At 40.3% G+C, this 22,094-nt stretch overlaps 1 protein-coding gene across 1 annotated transcript; it reads left to right on the top strand.

Annotated features, from left to right (window-relative positions):
- Positions 1 to 10,372: 10,372 nt before the first annotated feature.
- On the top strand, positions 10,373 to 17,335 carry LOC117530301. Its single transcript, XM_034193193.1, has 6 exons — positions 10,373 to 10,502; positions 15,602 to 15,821; positions 15,895 to 16,001; positions 16,124 to 16,332; positions 16,496 to 16,683; positions 16,782 to 17,335. The coding sequence occupies exons 2-6, from the start codon at positions 15,636 to 15,638 to the stop codon at positions 17,172 to 17,174; spliced, it is 1,083 nt and encodes a 360-aa protein (XP_034049084.1). The 5' UTR covers positions 10,373 to 10,502; positions 15,602 to 15,635; the 3' UTR covers positions 17,175 to 17,335.
- The last annotated feature ends 4,759 nt before the right edge of the window (positions 17,336 to 22,094 follow it).

Genomic DNA, 22,094 nt, shown 5'->3' with positions numbered 1-22,094 from the left:
AGGGTAGGAGACGCCTATCCAGAGGAGAGCCGGAACCCACGAAGTTTCACCGCCAATGGAGACCTGCAACACACCAGAGCTGCCAAGTCCTGATTCCCCCAGGTGGCCACCGCTCGTGGCTGTCAGACCCGGTACTGCTGGCAGGAACAAAAACAGGTTAAGGGTGGGTGTGTGAACACCCAGCAAACAGTCAGCAACTCACAGAAATCCTCTTGTAGGAATAAATCCAAATACTCCCAGAGTGCAGAGGAAAAACTGGAGGATGTGCAGTGTCAATTGTTATACTGTACTTAGTAAGTCAGAAGTGAGGAGTGGAGACGCCAGCTCCTCCAACTTCCACAAACTCGGCTACAAGCTGCAAGTATAAGTCACAACTGCAAAGACTTCAGTAACAATGAATGTGCGTACGGCACAAAACAGCTGAGTTGGTTTACCCGCGCGGTAAGCTGATAACTCGACAGGGTTATGGTGTCTCTCCCAGGTTCTTATGGATGTGGTGATGAATAATGAATGGCAGCTGACAGCCAAAACTGTGCACCTGGAGGATCCAACCGGTCCGTGCACCCTCTGCAGGGCAAAAAGTGCCAGCATGGCAGGGCGCCATCTGGTGGTGAGCCAGCAGTACCTCCTCTTCGGCGGCCCACACAACACCTGGTTTTTATGAAAAGTTAAATTAAATTTATTCTGCAGGCAGGGATGCAGGGATGCAGTAAATTGTCTATCTTGTGTCCAGCCTTGATGATTTTGCATCAGGACACAGTCAGGGTGAACTCTGCCTTTTGGACAGCACAGATCCTTTAGAACTTTACCTGAATCAGACAAGTCCAAGTTTTCTTTCTAAAGTAGTCAAATCATTTATTTCTTTGTGTTGTTGTGAGTTTCGGAGCTTTCCTGACAGTACGCGTGCACGCTGTGACCACAGCCTGTGAAAAACAGCCTTGTGTATGTGAAGCTTTTACACAAAAGCTGCTTTGATAAATCCACCCTGTTGATGCACAGATGAAAGTTCTGATCAAATCCAATAAGAATCCATCTGATAAAGGTGTTTTTGATCAGTCAGTTGATTTACTTTAAAAAAAAGTGTATGTCCTTTCACTTCATGGGTGTTGACACAGCACTGTGTGTATATCAAAAATATACAAACACACTGCTTCACTTTAAATATGCAACAAGTCTATTTAAGATCATCTGTGTCACTGTTTGAGAGCACGGAGTCGATAAGAACAGACAGCAAACTCTTTACAGCTGCAGACAAACTCTGCAGGCCTCTGGTGCAGGGGCGGAGCCACAGGGGTGAGAGGTGGGGAAGGGCCCCCCAAACCCCTTAAAGGTCCACTTTTGCAACAATTTTAAATACATTTCTTGCAACTAATAATCATAATAATAATGATCAGATTCTAATACTTTGGGAAAAAAATAGTAAGTCCCTACAGCTGCTCTCTTGTTTGCACTTGGGGTCGCCACAGGAAATCCAAGGTGGATCTGCATGTAGAAATGGCACAAGTTTTACGCCCGATGTCCTTCCTGATGGAACTTCATATTACATGGAGAAATGTGGCAGGGGTGGGATTTGAACTGGGAACCTTCTGCACTGAAACCAAGCACACTAACCACTTGGCCACCACCCCTGCACGTTGGAAAAAAATATTATATATTATTATTAAATATTGTTTTTATTATTGTTATGCAGGGGTGATGGCCAAGTGGTGTGTGTGCTTGGTTTCAGTGCGGAAGGTTCCCGGGTCAAACCCCACCCCTGCCACATTTCTCCATGTAATGTGGAGTTGCGTCAGGAAGGGCAACTGGCATAAAAAAAAAAAACTGTGCTAAATCAACATGCAGCTCGACTGTGGATCTGCTGTGGTGATACAGAGTGAAAACAAGGAAGCAGCCAAAAGGACTTACTTACTTTTATATTAACATCATTGGCTTACTATTTGTAATATTGAAGAGTAAAGTTGTTGTTCATTCGGCCGCTCCCGGTATGTTTGGGGTCGCCACAGCGGATACAACCAGATCTGCATTGGTACTTGGCAGAAGTTTTACGCCGGATGCCCTTCCTGACGCAACTCCAGTTTTACCTGGAGAAACGCACACAGCTGCTGGTGTTCCAAAGAGGTCTCCCATCCAAGTACTAACCAGATCCTGCTCTGCTTAGCTTCTGAGATCTGTCGGGATCAGGCTGGCACAGAGCAGACTGGCATTGAAGAGTAAAGTCATTTTGCAAAAAAAAAAAAAAAAACAAACAAACAGGAGCTTCATACACCAAATACTCTAAGTACGTGGTGTATTATTTTTTTTAAAGGACTAAATTAAAGATACATATAGAGGGGAAATCCCTCTATATGGGCCGAAATGGGTTTCGTCAGGAGGGTGGTTGGGGTCTCTCTTAGAGATAGGGTGAGAAACTCAGTCATTCATGAAGAGCTCAGAGTAGAGCCACTGCTCCTTCATGTTGAAAGGAGACAGCTGAAGTAGTTCGGGCATCTGGTAAGGATGCCTCCTGGGTGCCTCCGTAGGGAGGTGTTCCAGGCATGTCCAGCTGGGAGGAGACCCCGGGGAAGACCCAGGACTAGGTGGAGGGATTATATCTCGACACTGGCCTAGGAATGCCTCGGAATCCCACAGTCAGAGGCGGTTAATGTGGCCCGGTAAAAGGAAAGTTTAGGGTCCCCTACTGGAACTGTTGCCCCACAACCTGACCCTGGATAAGCGTTTGAAGATGACTTGTGACTGGGAAATCCTACTGAGAGAGATTTCATGTGATATCATAATTCAAACTGGAGCTGCACGGTGCAGTGATGGACCCCCGTGCTGATGTTATAAGGCAGACAGGTAGACAGTTAAGGTGGACTAGATTTGGATGAGCTTTAGTGGTACATTATAGTTTTATGTTGTCTTGTTTGCACATTCTGCTTCCATAAGGACCATTGTTTACAAGTACAAATACAAAGTATTCACTGAGCATCATTTCCATTTATGTTGCTGAAAAAAATAACAATAACAAATCTTGAGTTTTATTTTTCAGCTTTGGTAAACACTCTGTGTTTTCTTTCACTCGCACCTGCTCACGCATCTTTGTATCCTACATCACTTCACTTGGTGCACTCTCTTCCTCCCTATCTTGCACTGTGTTTAGTCTTCATTCACTAGCCACACCTCGTTCTACAACCCCAGGCAAAAATTATGGAATCACCGGCCTCGGAGGATGTTCATTCAGTTGTTTAATTTTGTAGAAAAAAAGCAGATCACAGACATGACACAAAACTAAAGTCATTTCAAATGGCAACTTTCTGCTTTAAGAAACACTATAAGAAATCAAGAAAAAAAATTGTGGCAGTCAGTAACAGTTACTTTTTAGACCAAGCAGAGGGAAAAAAAAATATGGACTCACTCAATTCTGAGGAATAAATTATGGAATCACCCTGTAAATTTTCATCCCCAAAACTAACACCTGCATCAAATCAGATCTGCTCGTTAGTCTGCATCTAAAAAGGAGTGATCACACCTTGGAGAGCTGTTGCACCAAGTGGACTGACATGAATCATGGCTCCAACACGAGAGATGTCAATTGAAACAAAGGAGAGGATTATCAAACTCTTAAAAGAGGGTAAATCATCACGCAATGTTGCAAAAGATGTTGGTTGTTTACAGTCAGCTGTGTCTAAACTCTGGACCAAATACAAACAACATGGGAAGGTTGTTAAAGGCAAACATACTGGTAGACCAAGGAAGACATCAAAGCGTCAAGACAGAAAACTTAAAACAATATGTATCAAAAATCGAAAATGCACAACAAAATAAATGAAGAACGAATGGGAGGAAAGTGGAGTCAACGTCTGTGACCGAACTGTAAGAAACCGCCTAAAGGAAATGGGATTTACATACAGAAAAGCTAAACAAAAGCCATCATTAACACCTAAACAGAAAAAAACAAGGTTACAATGGGCTAAGAAAAAGCAATCGTGGACTGTGGATGACTGGATGAAAGTCATATTCAGTGATGAATCTCAAATCTGCATTGGGCAAGGTGATGATGCTGGAACTTTTGTTTGGTGCCGTTCCAATGAGATTTATAAAGATGACTGCCTGAAGAGAACATGTAAATTTCCACAGTCATTGATGATATGGGGCTGCATGTCAGGTAAAGGCACTGGGGAGATGGCTGTCATTACATCATCAATAAATGCACAAGTTTACGTTGATATTTTGGACACTTTTCTTATCCCATCAATTGAAAGGATGTCTGGGGATGATGAAATCATTTTTCAAGATGATAATGCATCTTGTCATAGAGCAAAAACTGTGAAAACATTCCTTGCAAAAAGACACATAGGGTCAATGTCATGGCCTGCAAATAGTCCGGATCTTAATCCAATTGAAAATCTTTGGTGGAAATTCAAGAAAATGGTCCATGACAAGGCTCCAACCTGCAAAGCTGATCTGGCAACAGCAATCAGAGAAAACTGGAGCCAGATTGATGAAGAGTACTGTTTGTCACTCATTACGTCCATGCCTCAGAGACTGCAAGCTGTTATAAAAGCCAGAGGTGGTGCAACAAAATACTAGTGATGTGTTGGAGCATTCTTTTGTTTTTCATGAGTCCATAATTTTTTCCTCAGAATTGAGTGATTCCATATTTTTTTTCCCTCTGCTTGGTCTGAAAAAGTAACCGTTACTGACTGTCACAGTTTTTTTTTTTTCCTGATTTCTTATAGTGTTTCTTAAAGCCAGAAAGTTGCCATTTGAAATCAATCAATCAATCAATTTTATTTATATAGCGCCAAATCGCAACAAACAGTTCCACCAAGGCGCTTTATATTGTAAGGCAAGGCCATACAATAATTACGGAAAAACCCCAACAGTCAAAACGAAATGACGAAATGACTTTAATTTTGTGTCATGTGATCTGCTTTTTTTCTACAAAATTAAACAACTGAATGACCATCCTCAGAGGCCGGTGATTCCATAATTTTTGCCAGGGGTTGTAGATTGTTCCTTCACCTGCACCAAATTAACACCTGCTTCACATGACCCTAATTTGTTTGTTCCTTATTTAAACCATCACAGTCTCACAGCTCACTACCAGTTTGTTGTTGCTTCTTGCACACATCCCAGCCTTTTGTTCTCAGTCCTGTTTTTGCCAAGCCATGTACCGATTATTGCTCTGTTCTCCTCAACCATGCCTTTTGCCTCGTTTTTGATTACTGTGTTTGCTCATGCCTTGACCCCTGCTTGATCATGACTGCATTTTTGTCCGACCCCAATTATACCTCTGCTCTGCTTCTTGACCACCTGTGCACCGAACCAAAGCCTGAAATAGAGACCATGTTTTTTCCTACTCCTACACCAAGTCTGGGAATCTGCTTTGCGGGTACAGTCGCTATAGTTGCCGGACAGCCACTCGGCCTGACAATTTCACACTCTCGGAAAAACAAATGTCATGCACAAGATTTATAGAGGTTGGAAAAGCAAAACAGTGATCAGCTGATTCTATGTTTGCGAATAGACACTGTCTGGGCCGGCAGTGGGTCAAGTCAGACAAAACCTGAATTTTCAGTTTGTGTGCAGCATAAGCTTCAGTTTTTCTTCCTTGGACAGCAATACCACGTTTTCACAAAATATCTTTCAAGGAATCAATGCTCCAACTGGAAATATAATCAATGTCTCTGTCATTCTCGTCACGGGTGAGACTAACGCACTGGTTGAGTGTGCAGTGGTGGAACGAGCTATTCAGAAAATAGGGGTGGCTGAGTGTGCAGTGACGGGACAAACCATTTGGAGGAAGTGGGTGTCAGCGCTCAGTGGCGAGTATACTGTGGCTGAAAATGGCTGGTGTCTCGACAAGATGAACAACTTGTTGCTTGTATGTGCAGCTTGTCTTGCTGCTCCAAAAAAAAAAAAAAAAAAGCTATAAAGATTTGTGGGGATATATCTCATTTCTTGCTCATTTGAATTATACCCTTAGTAAAGCAAATAATTACAGAAATTGCTAAACCATTAACATATATTTAATAAATCATTTCAAACTGGAATTGTCCCATAGGTATGAAGATAGATAGATAGATAGCTTTTATTGTCATTGTCATTACAACAACGAGATTTACGCACTCACATTCCACATACAAACAGCAATTAATCTACACTTATTACTTGTTTACCGTAATAATGGCACACATCAGAATTAGGACATCACATATACATTTGACACTGTTTATGTGCACTAAACTTGAAACAGTCCATTTTCCAATTGAGGCGATGTTAGTGTGTTAGTAGCTGCTGCAACTGTCAAATCGCGCCACCTGTCAGCTTGGGAAGAATGGGGGCCTGCCGCGGGGGGGGGGGGGGGGCAGGAAGAGAGGTAAAAGAAGAAACTGGAGCATGCTTCAGTCCATGTGTAAGTCAGTTATTGTCTTTGTGGGTTGAGATAAGAATGGAGTCGAATAATCTCACCAAGGTCTGAATAAATTCCTCTGGAGGTAAACAGTGGGCAGTTGACCTTGAGGTTAGATAGCCTGTAGTGTTGCAGCTGAGCAGTGAAAAACACTTTTTAACAGTTCCACTTGAACAGCCAAATCCCAATTATGAATTAAGAATATTCACCGGCCTCTGAAACCTTCAGCTTCAACTGCAAGGCACGCATCAGCTCCAAGGTGTCATCCAATTTGTGTCTGAGTTCAAGAGTCAACGCAGTCTGAGAATGCACTGCCTTGCCAACCTCGTTAATCATGACGGACAAGCGAATGCCGCCGTCTTGCCAATTTTCCGGTAGATCAGGGCAGAACATAAGCCAAAAAGTACCAGCCCTGCTGCCATGAGACCAAAAATGAATAAATCCTCGACATCCTCAACGGAGAAAGGCGCCAAGCATGCCACACACCAGGAACTCCAGGAGTGGAGGACATAGCCCGCAGGATATGTTCCATCTGGGCAGGCAGGATCCCCCAGTCCTGACCTTCTTGTAGAAAAAATGGTGTCAATAGCGTTCAGAGACCAGCTGATCAATTCCATGGTTAATCCTATAGTAGTCCAATAGATCCAGAATCCAATATAGTTTTTGAGGAATTCACAGCCTGGTGAAGTAGGGACTTGAAGGTTAAAAGCAGAGAGATAAGGGAGAGTGGAGGAGATGCGACCACCCTCGTCGGAGTCCCAAGCTAAAAAAAAAAAAAGATGAAAGTAGCAAATGTGATACCTTTATTCAAATCTGGTGACAAGCATCTTTTTACTAACTATAGGCCTGTGTCTTGATTGTCACAATTTTCAAAGATATTGGAAAAACTTTACAATAACAGATTGGATAAATTTATTGAACGACACAACTTGCTTAATGATAGTCAATATGGGTTTAGAGCAAAAAGGTCCACAACACTGGCTTTGTTTTATGCAGTAGAATAAACATGTGGACCAAAGGAAAATAGTGATAGGATTATTTGTTGACTTAAAAAAGGCTTTTGACACAATCAATCACAACATATTATTTCAAAAGATGGAGCTTTATGGGATCAGAGGAGTGGCTTTGAATTGGACTAAATGTTATGTGTCGGACGCAGCCCGGAGAACCGACCAGCGTTTGAAGGACCCAGTATAAAATAAGCAGAGCACGGTACAAAGGATAACAGAGTTTAATGAACATAACAGTGCTGTGAAAAAATACAAATAAGTGCGCGGTCTGGCGTGGCGGATTTGCGGTGTGCTCCCAGCAGCACAAAATGGTCCGGAGCCAGAACCAGTTCGGACCCAAGGACCCCACCGACACCCCCCAGGTGGCCGCGACAAACCGAGTCTGTGAAAGAAGGAATCCTTATGTGAGTCCACACTCAACACACAGAGAGAGACCACTCAAAGGTGTACAAACAGCAAACACTTCCTGGCTTAATTGCAAATCAGCTTCCCACCCTGCAGGCATAGAACACCCTGTTCACAAAACTCCACTGCAGTGGAAGCTGATTTAAACGACCAACATACAGCTCAATATAATAAAGGTGTGAGGGACACCACATTTACTGACTGTATAAATGTTAGTCACAAAATCTAACGTACCTCAGGAAGTGTGCTGACGAGCGTGAGACCTCACCCCCTCCTCTTTCACAGACCATGCATCAAACCTGGACGTTCTCTGCATCCACTGATGATGAGATGGCTCTTGAGACGACGATCTCACCCATCTGGTCACAAGGTCGAGTCTCTGGCAAATACATACTGTGTACTCCAGTCTTAAATGCCACCATGTTCCAATCCATGTAGATGCACCACAGCTGTGAGTCCTGACGAGCCGCAGGTGATCAGCCTCAGGTGATCAGGGTGAGGTCCTGATAAACTCAGCTACACAGCCACTCAGTCCCAAATGCAAGCCACCTGGAAGGAAAAACAAAAGACAGAAACAAAAAGGCAGCCAGGCCCCCCAGCCATACAACACTAAAAGCTATTTACAAAACCAGAGACAGTTTGTTAAACTTGGGGACTGCTGTTCTTCATATCTGGACATCGTTTGTGGGGTTCCTCAGGGTTCTGTGTTGGCACCAAAGTTATTTATATTGTATATCAATGATTTATGTAAAGTCTTGGATGTGTTTAAAGCAGTTCTCTTTGCAGATGATACAAACATATTTTGTTCAGGAGATAATTTGCAACAATTATTAGTTGATTTGGGATCTGAAATGATAAAGTTGAAGAGATGGTTCAGTACGAACAAATTGTCATTAAATTGGTCTAAAACTAAAATAATGTTATTTGGAAACCATAAAAAAGATGAACAAATAGAGTTAAACACAGGGAGTAAATATAGTATGTGTCAAAGAGAACAAGTTGTTAGGTGTGATCATTGATGATAGAATCAACTTGAACGCTCATATTCAATATATTCAAAAGAAAGTATCAAAACGTATTGCAATATTACGTAGGGCAAAGCACTACATACTCTGTATTGCACATTGATTGCACCTACTTGACTTATTGTGCTGAAGTATGGGGCAATAACTATAAAACTACAGTGCAACCATTAGTCATCCTTCAAAAAAGAGCATTAAGAATAATTCATAAAACAGGCTATCAGGCTCATACCAATCCACTGTTTATCAAATCAATGATTTTAAAACTCTATGACATGATTTCATTTAAGACTGTGCAATTGATGTATAAAGTGAAAAATAAGCAAGTACCATTTAGAATTCAAGGATATTTTATGCAAAGAGAAGGAATATATAATTTAAGGGGTTTGTATCATTTCAAATTGCTGGCACTAAGACGACCAGGAAATGTTTCTGTGTCTCTATTTGTGGCCCAAAAAATGGAATAAGCTACCTGAGAAACTCAAACGATGTCCAAATATCAACCAGTTTAAATATTTATACAAAGAAATGGTGTTCGCCGGACATGTATCTGATGGAAAACGTTGAGTTGTGTTGTATGATGAATGCGCTTCATTTGAATTCTTACTATTGAATATGTACCAGGATAACTAGAACGAAATAGGGGCTGTTGTGAAATACTCACTTCCCTCAGCTGTAGTTATGAGCTACTACTGGTCGGACTTTGTTGGAAATGAACGTGTATGAACTGGCATTTAGCTTGGGTTAATTTGACTGTACGAGTGGGTGTAGGCATCGATAAGCATTGTTTCTGCCTACACCTTTTGGGCACCATGTTTATTGTTTTTTTTTTTTTGTTCTTTCTTTCCTGTAACTTTTGTTTTATTATTATCTTTTTGTAGTGATTTTGTGGTCTGTAAATGAGTTTTTTTGTTTTGTTTTGTTTTTTGTTTTTTGCATTGCTGCCTAATAAATTAACTTAAATTCAAATTGCTTTCTAGGTAGTTCTTGCATTTTCTTTCTTCTTTTTGTTTTGTAATTCTTACTTTATATTTCTTTATATTTTGACAACACTTTTATTGTATGAAAATGTATAGTCCCTACAAGATATATGATTTTCTATATTGTTTTATTGTGCTCAATTTAAAAAAAAAAAATCTTGTCTTGCTGATGGCCACAAGCTTCAGGAAAGAAGAACCAGGTTGTGAATCCTGGAGAATGACATTTATTTACTTACTTTACTTATAATTCTGAGTGAAGTTGGTTATTAGTGACTTATTCAGACACTTATTCAGCAATTTTTTTAAATTATTTTTGGTATGAATGACATCCAGTAGATCCACAGAGATGCAGAATATAGGAAATCGGCCTGAAATTGCGAATATCTGTCTGAATATCCGTCCAGTCCAGAACCGAATAAACGTTAAAACTTGAAACAAAAAAATCTTTTATTTTTGGTATGAATGGCATTCATTTGGTCCAAGGAGATGATTAATATAGAGAGTGAGCGAAAAACGTTTACCTCTCCAAGAAGCGACTGTCTGATTGGCTGATGTGTCTGAGCCAGTCACTGTGCTGCTTGGATGGAGGTGTCTGTCTGATCGCTGACGTTCTCTGTTCTTCTCCAACATTTCAAATTATTTTTTTATTCTTCTCATTTGTCCGAGTCCGTGGAGCGTAGCATTTCAGAAGGTAACACTTTATTTGTACATGAGCCAAAGGACACTAATGGACGCTGAGGACTCATTAACAGACTAGTTTAGCGTGACGTTAGCAGTGGGCCTAGTTTGGAGCTAGTTAGCATAGCAGCTAACATAAAAATTAATTTTGTTTCTGTTTTATAAACGTATGAACCGTTTCTAATATGTTCACTGCAGTGGCTCGTGGCCGTAAAGTCTCTTTAAAGAAAACAGTCCTTTAATCGGTAGAAATATTTTCCAAAGGGACAAAAGGAAACGCGTTCAGAGAGACGCGCGCCCCTGACGGACTGCTCGTATGGCGCTTGCAGAACCCTCGGACATTCGGGAAGTTTCCAGTCAAATGCACCTTTGTTTCTGAGGATGACATGATGTAAAAATGTTGATAAAACTTTCTTACCTGTCTGGACAGAGCTTGATTATTGCGTTGCAGAAACTTAAGTTTCATGTTAGTCCGTAGGCTACCGTGCACCCCCCCCCCCTTCCCCCTCCAGGACTCAGCGCCACTACATTTTTTTGATGATTTGGGACTCATTTCAAACGTTCCTATGAATAAACTCAATCCCGATAGTGGTTTGGCGGTTGTTTTTAAAGGAACCCCCAGGAAACTGACTACGACAAAAAATAGCAATTCTGTTATAAAACTCTGTTATAAACCTCTGTGCATGGTATTGGCCCCCAAACCCATTTTTAGGCTAGGAAAGATATTGTAGGTTGGGTTTAGAAAGTCAATATATGGCAGCCATCTTGGATTTCAAAATGGCTGCCTTAAAAAAGTATCAAGTCTAATATTTTCACTTTGAAATATGTTCTTGGTGCCTAATATTAGGTTTTCATGTATGTCAAGCTGATTGTGTGCATATGAATATATCTGGTCAGCAGCCATTTTGAATTTTAAAATAGCTCTCAATAAAACTATATTTATATAAAGTAGTATATACTATACATTAAAGATTTCCAGTTGAAGATTTATGGCTTCAGAAATGGGACAATGTCATTCTCTGGTTTTAAAGTGCTATTTATTGCAAAGTTATATGTTCCAAATACAATGAAAATAGTAATGGTGTTCTAAGTATTGTGTTTGATCATCAGGAACTAATACCTTGGAATTTTGAATGACTTATAACATATCAAAAAACACCTATTGTTAACACTTATGTTTATAGTACATGTTAATGATATCTTTACTTTCTGGCATCATAAATGAGTAACTGCATAAAACATGCTCATTCACCAAGGTTATAATATAACTTTTAAATTGAAATATGCTACAATAACATATTACTTACAAAGCAATATCTATTATGTATACCAAATAATATCTCTCTGATATCAAAGTTGTTGTTGAAACAAAAATAGTTCAAGTTCTAGAGTTTGTTACACTTTAAAATGTCAGGCATCCAAACAACTGAACATACTAGAAATGCTGTTCAAAAGCACAAAAAGTTTCACAAACAAACAGTTAGCCATGAGCTGGTTAGCTCAACATTTAATCATCACTGTCTGAACATGCAAAGTCATCTGGTGGTCCTGTCTCATCCTCAGATTCATCACTCTCACTATCTAGTGTCTCTACAACATCTATAAGCGATGGTGGGTGGATGTCATCTTCAATCCATAATGGTTCTAGTGAATTGTCTGAAAAAACATATATGACATCAACTTAACATATTTACACTATATTACAGGTATTAAAATTAACTTTGCATATGCACATTATATTGGGTTTCTTGATAACCAATTTAAGACTAACATCCATATTTTCGCTATATATGCACATTATATTGCAATTTGACATAGATTAGTTTACCTCTCATTGTCCAGCCATGTCCCTCAGTTGGTGGGGGGACCTCAGGGAAGCACTCATGGGACCTCTTCCAGATTCCAACTTGATAATTCACACGCCGAATGTGTTGCTCCAGAGTACTCTTGCATGGAGGGAGGCAGGACAGGTCAATAGTTTTGGAGAAATCCAGCTTGTTATTTTCAGCACCACACTTCTTTACCATTTGGTACCGTAGATCATTGACATTGGTGATTCTAGGTCTGCCATAGATCACACAGGTCAACTTTTCCATTTCCTCAAGCATCCTGTCTGTAACATCTCAACTGTCACCAAGAAGAGATAGAATACTGCAGTACTTTTGGGTACCTTTGCAAAGCCTTCAGGGGGCTGATCTTGCCAAGTCCCTTAAATGCAGATGTACAGTCTCCACCTGTAAAAGCATGCTTGGCCAGCAGTGCAGTACAGTACTCTGGAGAATACCTTTGCGACAATTCAGTCACATTTATCAGGTGCTTGTTATCCCCAACTCCAGTGTCAAAGAGAATGGTTGCTTTCGTGATTAGTGTGCTCACATAGTACAAGAGCAGAAAGAAGATGTCTGTGTCAGGGCTCTTCACTGTGATGTACTGATATCCTTCTTTCCCCGTGCAAGCTGTACAAGATTACTCTAGTGTCTGTCTCCTCTTGGTTAGATTTCATCTCTGGAATCTCCCTCCTGCTCACTTTCTGGCCATCCTCTGATGCAAACTCAATTGCTGTACCTTCACATACAAGAACCACCTTGCGGTTATGGAATTGAGGTGCAAGGGCATCATCATACCAGACATTTTCAAGAAGGTTTATAAGCTGCATCTTATTCTCCTCATTGCTGAGAAACTCTTTCCACTTGGCTGGTTTCTTAGTATTCTCCCCCTTTATGATCAGCTTCTCGCCAAACCGTCTTCTTTGTCTTTCCAAAGCCGTTATAGAAAGGGGTTTGTACATATCAGTGCTGAAGATTGTGTCAGAAGCAGGAACCATTCCAAACTGTTTAACTGCTATCTGCTTGAAGGTTGGCGGTATCTCCTTCATCTGATAAAATAGAGCATTGCCATCAAGAATTGTCAGTCTCCAATTTTTCCTCCCAGACATAATTCTGCTGACACCACTGGAGCCCCACAACACTTGTAAGACGCTCTCTGATTGGTTAGTTTTACCTCTGCAGACTTTTCTGTTGTTCCATATAAGGATAAACACACATGTACAGCTTGACCTTGTCAACAAATAGCTATATAGGTGCCTATGCAATAGATTGCAATTGTCCCTTTAAGCTTATTGGGATTGTGTTTATCCACTTTTATTGAGTTAATCCAGGTTATTAAATAGAAAATCTGTGGGATAAGGAATTATACAAAACTGTTATGTAGACAGTCCTGTTGAATTTCAGTTTGCTGTCATCCACATTGTAATATGATGCACACCATTAGCTTTGTCATACATGAAAACCTAATTTTAGGCACCAAGATCATGTTTCTGTGCGTCTTTGAAATTAAAACATCAAAATTTGTGCACTTTTTTTTTTTTTTTTTTTTTTGGGAACTGTGCAGAGGTACTGATCTGTAATTGGTAGCTTAGGCCCATTTTCTCTGCAAATTTTGGCTTCTTTAATCATATTGACACCTTTTAAAGTACTAAGTCGACTATCACTAGCACTTTTTTATGCTGTTTATATTTTCATCCAATCAATCATGTCTTCATTATTTTGGACTTAATCGAGTTTATTGTTGTACATGTATACCCATTTTTAATCGTAACACATGAATTTATTAAATTATTTAATTACGTCATTTTTAAGTCGGTGAAGAGTGGTATAAATTTTGCTAATTGGTAGTTCTGGCCCATTTGGCAATGAATTTGGGGCCTTCTAATTGTAATAGACACTTTAAGAATTAAATTTGGGTTTTTTTTTTTTGTGAATGAAATTATCTGAATTTAAACGGTATTTAAATCTGTCTTTTTTCTATGTAATAGACATTTTAGTGGTATCGAAGTGGAACATCATTACAATATGAACCCTGCTTGATGATTTTGTGTGTGTGTGTGGATTCTCACACGTTGCCAATCACTGTTAGTGTATATACAGGTGTGTCCTGACATGATCATTATGTCTGATGAAGGGCAAGGCCCGAAACGTCACTTTTGGTGTGTCATTAAAGGTTTGTTTGGGAGCTAACTGGCTTTGCGGATCGCTCCTTCGTTTTTTTGCACTTTGGGAGCCGCCATTTTGAAATCCAAGATGGCTGCCATATATTGCCTTTCTACACCCAACCAACAATATCTTTCCTAGCCTATAAATGGATTTGGGGGCCAATACCATGCACAGAGGTTTGTCTACTGGACAAGTTTTATGCCAGAATTGCTATTTTTTTTGTCGTAATCAGTTTCCTGAGGGTTACTTTAAAAACAACCGCAAACCATTATCGGGATTGAGTTTATTCATGGGAACGTTTGAAATTCTTATTCTAGAGGTCCCAAAGCATCAAAAAAATGTAGTGGCACTGAGTCCTGGGCGGGGGGGTGCACGGTAGCCTATTGTAGCCCACGGACTATGTGGGATTGGTTGATGTCATAGATTCGATGTGTGGGCCCCCCCCCCCCCCCCCCCCGTTGCTCAGCAAACATCAAGGCCATAGTCAAGCTCGGTCCAGACTCGTTCCAGCATATCCGTCTTGGATTCCACTGCCATGTGGCGGATCAAGATCAAGAAGAATCTGCAAAAGAGGGGGGGGGGAGCTTGATGAGCTTCTGGAACTGTAGATACCAAAATTGTAAAGTTATTCATGGAACTTTTGATATTATAAATATTTGAACCCAAGGAGTGTTTTTGTGTTCACCCTGTATTTAGAGAGAATGTAAATGTTAGAAAAATGTTAAAGAATTTAATAATAACATTTATAAACAATGTAGCTTAGAAATTGCAAGTTTTACTCTTACAGCGCTATCAACAGTTAAATATGAGGTCAAGAAAGATGTCTTTATTTTTTTATAAAACAAGTATTTATGTTCACTGAAGTCAAGAAACCATGACTATAAAGTGAGTATTGGCAAAATGGGTTGTCATTTTCATGTTGAGGTGGCAGCGGGGTTGTTGTCGGCAGCTGGTGACAGTAACTAGTAGTCTGACTGAGTTACTTTTAAAATTGAGTAATCAGTAAAGTAACTGAGTTACTTTTTCAAGGAGTAATCAGTAATTGGATTACTTTTTCAAAGTAACTCTGGCAACTCTGCTGATGAGTACCTTTGATGAGTATCTGACTGTTGTTTTGTAGTTCCAAGCAGTTGCAGAAGTCAGTCAGCAGTATCATGTCCAAGCAGCCTCCTGAGATGAAGATGAAGTCAAGGACAAGGGGAAAGAAAAGGAAGAGGACTCCCTCTCCAGAGGAATCCCTTTCCTCATCAGGTGATGAGACACCTCAGTTTGCAGTACCCCCGATAAGCATCTCTCCAAGGTTGAGGGACCAAACCTCCCAGTTGCACACATCTTCTCAGGTGAGGAAATAATTGAGTTTGCGTGTTCCAGCTATGTCGTTAACTGTTTCATCACCAGCTGCTACTTTTTCAGGCCACAGCAACAGATGTCAGTGTGACAGCATCACCGGTTGCCACACCTCTGGTCACCAGTCATTCATCCCATGATCAGTCTCCACGCTCCGCCCAGTCACACCATGTGTAAGTGTAACTTTGAGAGTACTTTTATAATTGTACATTACATTCATATAATTCAATATTTGTCACTTACGTAATTTATTATGATTTTTTTTTACTGGTTTTTATATTTGCATTTGCTCAAGGTCTCCCAGTCTGAAGGCAGCCAAAGCCACTGCCAAGAAGCCGAGGGCCCCCAGACAAGACTTTGTGTTATCCGAGGAAGAAGAAAAAGTCATGTTTGAGTGGCTTGAGGCAACAGAAGAGGTTTGGAACGCAAAGAAGGCTGGTTATCATAAACATGATGTCAAACAAGGACTTTGGGAGGCCCAGGCCAAAGTTATGAACAAGAGTGGTGAGAATTATATAACAAGCTGCTCCTTTTGTATTTTCACTTTGTCCAACCTGATTTGAGTCCCAGTAATATATTCTATAATATTTAGACTTAAAAACAAAAAAACTACTTTTTACTTAGAATATTTTAACAGGCCAAATTGTGTACTTTTCTCTACTTGCAGCTAAACATCTGATTGGGTGGTTTAAGAGTGTCCGTGACACGAATACTAAACTCATGAAGAAGGGCAAAGGGAAGTCGGGGGACGGAGATGATGATGACGACAACTGGTCAGACCGCCAACGGTTCATAATGGCGTCCATGAAATTCATGGCTAGGGTAGTTCGTCATCGGCCGAAACCAGTCAGAAGTGTAAGTACAAACATTAATTTCCTAAATTTACTACATTAATTAAATCTTTTTTTTGCTTCCCATAAAACTTACCTTGGTTTCTGATTTTGTCTTTGCAGGTGGAAGCTGTTATTCTTGAGCACTCAGGCAACTTGGATGCTGCTGAAGCTGTTGCTGCACAGGAGGCCGCGGACGTAGACTCTGAAAGCGAACCGAGGGCTTCCACTTCAGCTGGTCCAAGAAGGGGAAGTATCAGAGAAGGTGAGATGGACCGAATGTTACTCCTAATGCAGGAACGAGCAGAAGAGAGTCAGGCCCTCATGGAAGAACTGCAAAAGTGTAAAGAGCAGCAGCCCAGCACAGCTAAGAACGCCTTCGCAGCCTATGTCCAGGACTCCTTAAGCACCATGTCAGAATGGAGCTACAGAAAAGCAAAGGATGAAATCTACTGGGTGCTGACAAAGTATGAAGATGGGGGTGAAGAGGAAAGGGTCAAGCAGCAACAACATTAGTTCATCACCACCACATGAGGCCACTACACACTGTCCTGCCTGTCCGAGGACTGCAGCCGGCTAGAGTGCCTTAATTGAGAGAGTGGTGACATGACGAGTCGAAAAAAAAAACCTCACGTGGCTCATGGTGCCATCTCGTGTTCAAAATAGCGTTCCTTTTTAATCTGTCTGTTTATTTATTCGCTGAAAATGCCGGGTTGTTGTGCATTTGGATGCACAAATAGACACAACAAGGGCTTCAAAATGAACAGATTCCCTTCAGATCCGAAGAGAAGAAAAATTTTGGGGGAAAAAAGTCAGCCGTATGGGATGGAAGCGACTTCATCATCAAAGTTTTGTGAGGTAAATTTATTGTTCATTCCCATGTACAGTAAAACTCACCTAAATGGTCATCGTGTAAACCAGATATTCCAGTCACTGGACAAAAAAGTCCCAATGTTTTTGTATTGTTTTCCATGAAATAAACACAGTATATAAGGGATTTTGTATAACGGAGTTTCACTCACATCAGATAAAATATCCCGTCCGATTGCAATGTATTTCCATTAAAAACACAGAGCAGTCTGGACGTGCACAGTAACGGAGATATAAAGTAAAGTTCGGCGCTGATACTTGCCGATTTGAGGAAAGTGGGACCGGAGTCATTTCCCTGATTAAAAGCCCGACCGATTTTATTTTATTTTATTTTTCACACTTTGCTTAGACTCGGACCCTGGATGTGCACATGTTAAATCAGACACAAAAAGCTTATTTGATGATTTCACACTTTTCTGCTTTCAGTCTTTTGTGGCAAAGCGGAGATTTTAATTGATGGAACAGAAGGATATAAATTAATTTTAGGAAAAGAAACCAACAATGCTACCTGGGGAGATGGCCCTGGGAACATTCAAATTTAAATTATCCCAAAAGACTACACTAGGTTAGTGGAATGAAGAGAGGCGTATTGTCAAAAATGTAGTTTTATTTTTTACAATTTAAAATAAATCTCCAGTTAAAAATATATATTACAAAATTCTAAAATACAGTTCATCAATTCTACAGTTCACCTGTCAGCGGAGGCGTGCACACTTGCAGACAGCAGGAGGAGGGGGAGCGCTGCAGAGGAACTCACAGCAAAGTCCCACAACAACCCGGGCTCGAAAGCGAATTTTAACAAAAGCCATGGCACAGTTCGTAAAAACAAGCGAGACAGTGAATGGACTTGCCACGGGAGAGAGCCCCGAGCCCACGGCGTGTGCCTGTCACTCAGCACGCACTCCGAACAAACGGGAAGGAAACACATGCCAGACTGCTGCTCTGAACCTGAGACAAGCATGACTAACGTGACAATGTCAAGCAAGACCGAAGAAGAGCACAAGACTGACCTGGAACAATTGACTGAAACTCACAGCCTTGGGTGTAGAACTTGCCCCAAACAGTCAAGCAGGAGTGCACGGCACATCACCACCACAAATCCCACTCCAGGTGGTGTGCATATGCACGCACACTGTGTGCGCCCCAAGCTTTCAAGGCCGTGTCGGCTCCGTCCACCATTACTTTAAAGGTACACCACTCAGCAACATGCCACACTTTCATAATTTAATAGTTTCTGCAGCGTGCACGCTGATTACAAATGTGATTCTTAGACTACGGTCACTTATGTCCTTTGATCATATTGTATGAAAAACAGAAAAAAGGGGAAATTTCACACTTTTATAGTTATCTTTACAATGAAAGTGTGTTAAGAAATTTGTTCTAGTAGTCTATGACTTTTTCACCTTTTTTCAGCATCATTATATGCAAATATTGCTTTTTTGTGCTTGTCCCACACCCAGACTTTTGATCTTCAATGATAAAAATGAATGGTAAACATTTTTTCTAATGTTTTAAAATATCTCTGAATAAAATATCAGTAAAATAATCAAAACATAATTGGGGTATTCAATGTGATACAGCTGTTGTGATTTTTTTAAACAAAATGTAGTTGTCCCACACTATTGCCATAATTTCCACCACAACACTGTAATGTCCCTTTAAACAGTTTGTATGAAAGATTGTTTGGGTAGTTTCTATGGAGATAAACAGTGACATCAGAGCACATGTATATAGCGCCAAATCACAACAAACAGTTGCCCCAAGGTGCTTTATATTGTAAGGCAATAGTGTGGTGGAAATTACATTTACAAGGCCAATAGTGCCCGTAGTTAAAGAATCACCCACAAATGGATTAAAGAAGTCCACAACTTTATAACAAAGTGGAAAAAAAGGAAGTTGTACATTTTAATTTGGAGGTGATGATTGTAGAAAGAAAAGAAAAGCTTGTTGAGGTCCAAATTAATCCAGAATGAAGCATAATCCAGAGATGGAGAACTTTAAAACTGTCACGTCATTGCATGATAGAGTTACAGAGGAGCAGCTGCATAAATTTTTAAGTTAATTAAATAAGTCATAAATTGTAAATTTGATAGCTTAACTATTTTTAGATTTATTTTGATAGCACCTGTACCTGGATGTGTTGCTGTATGTGGTTAAATGAGTTTTAAAAAATGATGAAAACATAAAAAGTTCATTCAGTAGTTCAGCGCAGTTGGAAACAAAATGGCGCTATGTTCTGAGTTGATGCCACTCTCTCAATTAAGGCACTCTAGTAGGTGCTGTTTACAGTGTTGTTGTTGCTTCAGTTTTTCTTCAGAGTTGCTATAAGTGTATGTACTTCATACAGTATTTTTTGTCTACACTTTACAGCAGCAAGAAAAACTACTATGTTGTTCTGATTTTTATTGTTTATTAATAGTTACTGTAACTGAGTTTGGTAAGAAATAAATAACTTCAGTCTGCAGCGTCAGTGTTGTGCAGTACTTGGTAAGTTTATAGTATTTGTGTACTTTCTCTATGTACCTCAAAGTAATCATGAAGAATTTTATGGGTTTAATACCTTTTTGTCATCTACTAAATTATAATGTCTGGTAAAAAAAAGTCTCATGCTGTTTACTAAAATAGGCGTTTTTACAAATATTTTGATCAGTCGTGTGTAACTGACTGAAATATTTTCTTGTCATTTGAAGACTGTGTTAATAAGATGAAAATAAAACAGCATTTTTATAAATACGTGTATTTAAAATATGTGTATATGTTTTGACTGCAGTGTGTCATTTTGCAAGCAATCTAGGAGTTCTGCAAATTAAGTGTGGTGAAGATCTGTGAGCAACAGTATGGTTTCATGCAGAGAAAGAGCACTACAGATGCAGTGTTTGCTCTGAGAATACTGTTGGAAAAGTACAGAGAAGGACAGAAAGAGTTACATTGTGTGTTTGTGGACTTAGAAAAAGCTTATGATAGGGTGCCAAGAGAAGAGTTGTGGCATTGTATGAGGAAGTCTGGAGTGGCAGAGAAGTACGTTAGGGTAGTGCAGGACATGTACAAGAATAGTGTGACAGCTGTGAGATGCGCAGTCGGAACGACAGACTCATTCAAGGTGGAGGTGGGATTACACCAAGGATCAGCTCTGAGTCCTTTCTTGTTTGCAGTGGTGATGGACAGGTTGACAGATGAGATCAGACAGGAGTCCCCATGGACTATGATGTTTGCAGATGACATTGTGATCTGTAGTGAGAGTAGAGAGCAAGTTGAGTCTAGTCTGGAGAAGTGGAGATATGCTTTGGAGAGAAGGGGAATGAAAGTCAGTAGAAGCAAGACTGAGTACATGTGTGTGAATGAGAGGGAGCCCAGTGGAATAGTGCAGTTACAAGGAGTAGAAGTGGTGAAAGTAGATGAGTTTAAATATTTGGGGTCAACTGTTCAAAGTAATGGAGAGTGTGGTAGAGAGGTGAAGAAGAGAGTGCAGGCAGGGTGGAGTGGGTGGAGAAAGGTGGCAGGAGTGATTTGTGACCGAAGAATATCAGCAAGGGTGAAGGGGAAAGTTTTCAAAACAGTAGTGAGACCAGCTATGTTGTATGGTTTAGAGACAGTGGCACTAACAAAAAGACAGGAGGCAGAGCTGGAGGTGGCAGAGCTGAAGATGTTGAGATTCTCTTTGGGAGTGACAAGAATGGACAAGATTAGGAATGAACATATCAGAGGGACAGAGAGACGAGATTGAGATGGTTTGGACATGTGCAGAGGAGGGACCCAGGGTATATAGGGAGAAGGATGCTGAGGATGGAGCCACCAGGCAGGAGGAGAAGAGGGAGACCAAAGAGGAGGTTCATGGATGTGCTGAGAGAGGACATGCAGGTGGTTGGTGTGACAGAGGAAGATACAGAGGACAGGGTGAGATGGAAACGATTGATCTGCTGTGGCGACCCCTAACGGGAACAACCGAAAGACAAAGAAGAAGATTGGATAATTGTGTGAATATTTTGAAAAAAGGAGGCTGTTTTCAAAATTGTCTGTAAACAACTGGGAAAAAAAAAATTACAAAAAATGTTTCACCAGTCGAATTCTAAGAAATTGAAACGACAATCATGAGTGCTTAATGCCCTCAAGTGGATATAATTCTGTACTACGTCATGAATTTTAGGCATAATAATGCAGACAATTAGAACAGATTTGAAATAATGAAATAGAAATAAGATTACCATTAACAACTAAATCCTGCTTTTATTTAAAGGAACTCATGATGATTCACTGCCCTCAGGTGGACACAATAGTGAACTAAAACAGTTTTCCCCATACATGTAGAATTTCCTTGAATATTCACAAATACACAAAACACTTCATAAAGGATTCCAGCGTGAATAATAATGATGATGATGACACCTCAATGGTAATACAACTATTTTCTTATTAATTAAAACAGGAATGGTTTTACTGGTTTTCCTTAATATTTTCTCACTGATTTTTCACTCATTTTGCATTTGGTTGGGGTCAGTGTCACCACTGGTACCATGGTGTGGTACTTGGACCCAACACATACATCAATATATGCCTTTGCCAGAAGGT

The sequence above is a fragment of the Thalassophryne amazonica genome, chromosome 18 (genome assembly GCF_902500255.1).
Source record: "Thalassophryne amazonica chromosome 18, fThaAma1.1, whole genome shotgun sequence".
NCBI lineage: Eukaryota > Metazoa > Chordata > Actinopteri > Batrachoidiformes > Batrachoididae > Thalassophryne > Thalassophryne amazonica.
The sequence above is the reverse complement of the archived record's forward strand: the minus strand, read 5'-3'. Positions and strand labels throughout refer to the sequence as shown.